The sequence below is a fragment of the Neophocaena asiaeorientalis genome, unplaced genomic scaffold (assembly GCF_003031525.2).
Source record: "Neophocaena asiaeorientalis asiaeorientalis breed wild unplaced genomic scaffold, Neophocaena_asiaeorientalis_V1.1 scaffold543, whole genome shotgun sequence".
Classification (NCBI taxonomy): Eukaryota; Metazoa; Chordata; class Mammalia; order Artiodactyla; family Phocoenidae; genus Neophocaena; species Neophocaena asiaeorientalis.
The window spans coordinates 1,777,080-1,782,953 of NW_020173671.1; the positions used below are offsets into that span (position 1 = coordinate 1,777,080).

The 5,874-nt window shown below is 51.4% G+C and overlaps 1 protein-coding gene across 3 annotated transcripts in view; it reads right to left on the reverse strand.

Annotated features, from left to right (window-relative positions):
- The window catches only part of DHRS7C (dehydrogenase/reductase 7C), a 17,610-nt gene that overhangs the window by 389 nt on the left and 11,347 nt on the right, over positions 1–5,874 (reverse strand). For 2 of the 3 annotated variants that reach the window (XM_024748469.1, XM_024748468.1), the window contains exons 4-5: positions 4,368–4,460; positions 1,097–1,252 (exon numbers count right to left, since the gene is read on the reverse strand). In XM_024748469.1, coding sequence (XP_024604237.1) covers positions 1,097–1,252; positions 4,368–4,460 — 249 coding nt within the window. The remainder of the gene's footprint in view (positions 1–1,096; positions 1,253–4,367; positions 4,461–5,874) is intronic. The other variant, XM_024748470.1, reaches the window with a different exon arrangement.

Below are 5,874 nucleotides of genomic sequence, written 5' to 3' on the forward strand. Positions count from 1 at the left end.
TGCTGGCTGTGCGCCCTGGGGAGGCACTTTACCCGCTGAGCCTCAGCTTTCACATCTGTAACGTAGGCACAGTCTCCTGCCCCGTTAACATCCCAGGATGGTTATGAGCCGTCGGAGGGGATGAGAAAGAGCTTAGAAGATAGGAAGCTGCCGGATGTACGAAGGGGCTGTTGTTTACAGTTGTTGCGAAGCTGTGTTTGTCCAGAGCCTCCTGGAACCTCTTGCCCACGTCTTTTTTTTTTTTTTTTTCCCCGGTACGCGGGCCTCTCACTGTTGTGGCCTCTCCCGTTGAGGAGCACAGGCTCCGGACGCGCAGGCTCAGCGGCCATGGCTCACGGGCCCAGCCGCTCTGCGGCATGTGGGATCTTCCCGGACCGGGGCATGAACCCGTGTCCCCTGCATCAGCAGGCGGACTCTCGACCACTGCGCCACCAGGGAAGCCCTTGCCCATGTCTTGATTCATCTTGATTCCCTAATGTAGATAGAGCCTCGGGCAGGGGGTAGCTGCTCTGTGTAGAGCATTCTAGAATACTGATCATAGGTGCATTTACAGACCACTCAGGATGTGCTGGTTGCTGTTCCAACCCCTCTACGAGCTGGAACTTTCAGTCTTCCCTATGAGTCTACAAGTTAGGTATTACCATTAGCCCTCATTTTCCAAAGGGGAAACAGAGGCAGAGAGATGAAGGGAGTTGCTTAATACGTGACTGAGGCGAACTTCACATGCAGGCAGTTAGGGCCAGACTCTGAGTTTCTCTGTGCTGCCTTCTAGAGCAAGGGGAAGAGGAAGTTCTCGAAGACCAAATCCTGGCTATTCCACATGGGAAACTGAGGCCCAGAGGCGGGCAGTCCCAGTGGCCAAGGTCACAGAGCCTGTGACTGACGGAGCCCAACCTGGCTTCGGTCTGCTGATTGCAGGTTAGGATTCCATCTATCTGGTGCCTCAGGACCTAAGTTTTGGGGTCCCTCCCAACTGTTAGCTGGCTGCAGGGGCCTCACCGTCCCCAGTCTCATGCTTCAGGAACACGCCCCTGGACCCACCCCTCCTCCAGAGCCCTCCGGCCCCTGTCCCTCTGGCTTCGCTCTGAAAGCTCACATTTCCAGATGGAGGCCTCCCAGTTTCCTTGGCCTGGATGAACGTGGTAGGAGCGGATGAAAGAGGGGCTCACGGTGCTGACGATGACGTCGTATTCCTCCACCTCGGCCCGCAGGCAGTCGAAGAAGCCGAGCGCTGCGTGCTTGGCCGCGGCGTCTGGAAGAGAAACCATCCAGGGGTGGGCATGGGTCCCGCTGTGCTTCCCAGGAGGGGCCTTGGGGACACACATCCCTGCGAGCTCTGTTGGGAGAGGCCTCAAGTCACCTGCCCCTCACTTCGTAGATGAGAACAGAGAGCCCTTGTGAAGCAGTGGACAGATGCAGAGATGAGACGGAATCCAACTTAGCCACTTGCCCGCTGTGTGACTTTGGGCAAGTGACTCATTTTTACCTAAAGAGGCTCAGTTTTCTTATCTTTAAAATGGGCATAATACACAGGGAACTATATTCAATATCCCGTGATAAACCATAATGGAAAAGAATATGAAAAAGAGGATGTATGCGTGTAACCGAGTCCCTTTTCGGTACAGCAGAAACTAACACAACGTTGTAAATCAACTAGACTTCAGTAAAATTAAAAATCGATAAAATGGGCTAAATAAATAAATAAATAAAGTGGGGATAATATCACCCTACCCAAGTGAGAAAATATATATAAAACATTTCAGCCGGGAAGGCTGATTCCCTGAGAGAGTGATTTCTCCAAGGCCCTGAGGCCATCAGGGTTAAGAATGCAGGAGCTAGGACTTCCCTGGTGGCGCAGTGGCTAAGAATCCACCTGCCAATTCAGGGGACACGGGTTCGAGCCCTGGTCCGAGAAGATCCCACGTGCCTCGGAACAACTAAGCCCGTGTGCCACAACTACTGAGCCTGCGCTCTAGAGCCCAGGAGCCACAACTACTGAAGCACGCGCAGTGAGAAGCCCATGCATCACAACCAGGAGTAGCCCCCGCTCTCCGCAACTAGAGAAAGCCCGTGGGCAGCAATGAAGACCCAACGCAACCAAAAATAAATTAAAAAAAAAAAAAAGAAATGTTCCAAGGAAAGCAGTGCATTGGGCTCCCTGTTAGTTGGAGGCCAAAGGGCCACTTGTGTTGCCCACGCCACATTGTATCATGTCACTGCTCTCTGTGTCCCCAGCACCTGGTTCTAGGCATTCGATTGATGTTTGTTGAATGAATGAAGGCAGCGAGCAAGTGGAAAGTAATCCACCTGCTGAAAATGACACGTATGTTTGTGAGTGGGAGGAATAGTGGTGAGGTTCTAGATGGGCTGGGGCAGAGACGGAATGAGGTACGTGGGAAAGACTGCCCTGTGTGGACCCAGCTCTATTCTTCTCCCCATCCTGGGCCCACAGGCGGACTACAATTCCCAGCATCCCTTGCAGCGAGGGGGGTAAGCATGTGACTGGCTTCTCCACAACAGGATGTGAGCAGTGCTGTATGGGCGCGACGCCCTCTTCTTGCCAGCAGGAACCCAAGTGGGGTGGGAACTAGCTTTGACCACGTGGAAAATGATGGCAAAGCTGTGACTTGGCACGACTCTGGGCCCCCGAGTGACCACGTGAGGAACAGTGATGCCCGCTGAGCTGGGCCATCCCATTTAGACAGTTATATGGAGGAGGAGTAAAGGTCTTTACAGCACTGTTGGCTTAGCCTAACTAATGCAAACGAGAAAAGGAAAGTAAAACACTATTAGGGGGATATGATGGGCTGAATTGTATCCCACCCGCAAATTCATATGTTGAAGTCCTAACCCCAGTATCTCAGATTGTGGCTGTATTTTGAGATAAGGGTCTTTAAAAGGTAATTAAGTTAAAATGAGGCTGTTAGGGTGGTGCCCTAATCCAATCGGACTGGTGTCCTTATAAGAAGAGCAGGAGACGGCAGGGGTGCCCCCACACAAAGACCATGTGAGGACCCGGGGAGCAGGCCATCAGCAAGCCATGGAGAGAGGCCTCGGGAAACATCAAGCCTGCCCACACTTTGATCTTGGACTTCCAGCCTGCAGAGCTGTGAGAAAATACATTTCTGTTGTTTAAGCCACCTGGTCTTTTTTTTTTTTTTAATATTTATTTATTTATTTGGTTGCACCAGGTCTTAGTTGTGGCAGGTGGGCTCCTTAGTTGCGGCTCGCCGACTCCTTAGTTGTGGCCTGTGAACCCTTAGTTGTGTCGTGCATGTGGGATCTAGTTCCCTGACCAGGGATTGAACCCAGGCCCCCTGCATTGGGAGCGGGGAGTCTTAACCACGGTGCCACCAGGGAAGTCCCTGGGGTATTTTGTTGTGGTGGCCCCAGAAGACTACATCAGGCCACCCCACCCACCCTTTCTTCATTCCCCTCTCCCTCTCACCTTTCTACCCCCCAGACACTTACTTACCCAGCTCCGGTTTTGTGCATGGTACTTCGGGCCATAAGGAAACGTATGAGACACGTTCCCCCACCTTCTCACATCCTACCTAATGGGAGGTGGGAATGTCTCCAGAATTCTCCCAGTTGGGTCCCAGGAACATACACCGAGAAGTCTCTCTCCTCCTTGGACTTTTTAGAGGAGTCTCACCTTTGGAATTCTCTCTCGAGCCTTCCCTGGAATTGTGTCCCTTTCCTTTTCTCCTTCCTCCTTCCTCAGAACCTCTCCATCCCTCTCCCCTTTAGGGATGTGCACCCCTCCTTTCTTTCCCAGTTGTAATCATTCCTGTCTCTCCAGGGGCATCTTTACAGAGAAGGGGGCATCTGAGCTGGGGCTGTGCACCCATGTCAGGAGCGTGACCTTGATCTGGCATTGATCGTGTCCAGCCAGGATGTGTCCTGACCGCCTGTGAGACGTGAGCTTCTGGGGGCTGAGGGGAGGGCTTATCTTTATCTCCCATAGTCACCTGTGTGCTGTAGATGGTCAAAAATAGGAGCTGAAGGGATGAGAGAAAAGCCAACAGATGCTTTCATCTCTGGACCCTCTTCCCCAGTGTAACCCCACGCCTAGTCCTAGATGCACATCTCTTGTCTTATAAGACACGTAACAGGGCTTCCCTGGTGGCGCAGTGGTTGGGAGTCCGCCTGCCGATGCAGGGGACGCGGGTTCGTGCCCCGGTCCGGGAGGATCCCACATGCCGCAGAGCGGCTGGGCCCGTGAGCCATGGCCGCTGAGCCTGCGCGTCCGGAGCCTGTGCTCCACACGGGAGAGGCCGCAACAGTGAGAGGCCCGCGTACCGCAAGAAAAAAAAAAAAAAAAGACATATAACATAGGACGAAACATGTTTGTCTTAGCAACTCACAGGCAGTACGGAATGGGATTCCAAGCTTCCCTTGAATGTTATTCACTAACACAATTTGTCCGGTCCTCCGGGAGATCATGTTGGGCAGCAGCGCTGGAAAGCACGGGACAAAGAATCACGGTTACAAGTCTGAGACCGAGTCAGGCAGAGCCCTTCCCCTCATCACGGGGGCTCCTCTGCCTCCCTGACAGTTAGATTACTGTGGGACACAGATGGCATGGACCCTGGTTACCACTTATCCAGTGTTTCCTAAGAGTGGGCTGGGCTCGACCGGAGAATTGCTGGGTTCTTTTATTTTATTTTATTATTTAATTTCTTTGGCCTCGCTGCATGTGACATGCAGGATCTTAGTTCCCCGACCAGAGATCGAACCCAGGCCCCCTTCAGTGGAAGTGCAGAGTCCTAACCACTGGACCCCCAGGGGAGTCCCTGGGTAATTTGAAATGACCCATCCATGTGCATGGAGTGACACTGATTGCAATAGTGAGAAAGGTAATCCCTTTTCAACTGTCCTATTGCTTCCAGTAGGAAAGTTGGTTCCAATGGGTCTTTAATACTACTCTTGCATGTGCTAATCTTCTTTAAAAAAAGAGAGGAAAAACCTCAGCCCTTTGTCTTGGGAGAACTTACTGCTTTGTTCTGATTTCAGGTTTTCTTGTATTGATGGAGAGGGAAAGGGGTTTTTAATTTATGGTAAAGATTTTCTCCTGAATTGAATTAACTTATAAATGAGGAAATTTAGAAAAAGATATGGAGTAATAATAGCACAGATTGAATAGGGAGATGGCAGAAAATATCAGAAGACTTAAGTTTGCATTCCTCACCGTGGTGCCAGGGACCCTGAGCTCTCAGAGGTTGAGTGAAGGACACACCTTGGCTGGCCTGCTTGGTGTGTCCACAGCGATTGGGCTGGAGGAAACTGTAACCTCTGGGGCATCATCTTAGAAGCTCTGGGGAGTCATCTTTCTGCTCCCAGTACTTCTTTCCCTTCAGCTGTCACAGCTCTCAGAATCCCATCATCATGGAGATTCTGGCCGTAGAGAAGGCAGCTCTAAGATCATGCTTTCTCAGCCTTTGCCAAACACACTACTCCCTACATGTAGACGTTCTCCATGCTTATGTTCTCCCTTTTGTGCTTCTGCTTTGATAAACTTTATTTGGGATGCGAGGAGGGCTTCAACTCTTGCTTCTATTCCATGTCATCTCTAGCAACACCCCTAACCCCAGCTTCAGATCTGCATTTGAACTTGACCCTTAGAAATCTCCACACAGGAACCACCATTTTACCTTTAAAAGGGAGACATCCTCCTGCCTTCCTGTTTCTGCAAAGGGATTGACAGTATTCTGGGTCTCTTGCAGATAAACTCTTTTTCAACCTTGGACCAACTGTCATGATTAGGAGCAGATCAACCACAAGGTCGATATAGTAAAAGATCTGCAGGGGGGCTTCCCTGGTGGCACAGTGGTTGGGAGTCCGCCTGCCGATGCAGGGGACACGGGTTCGTGC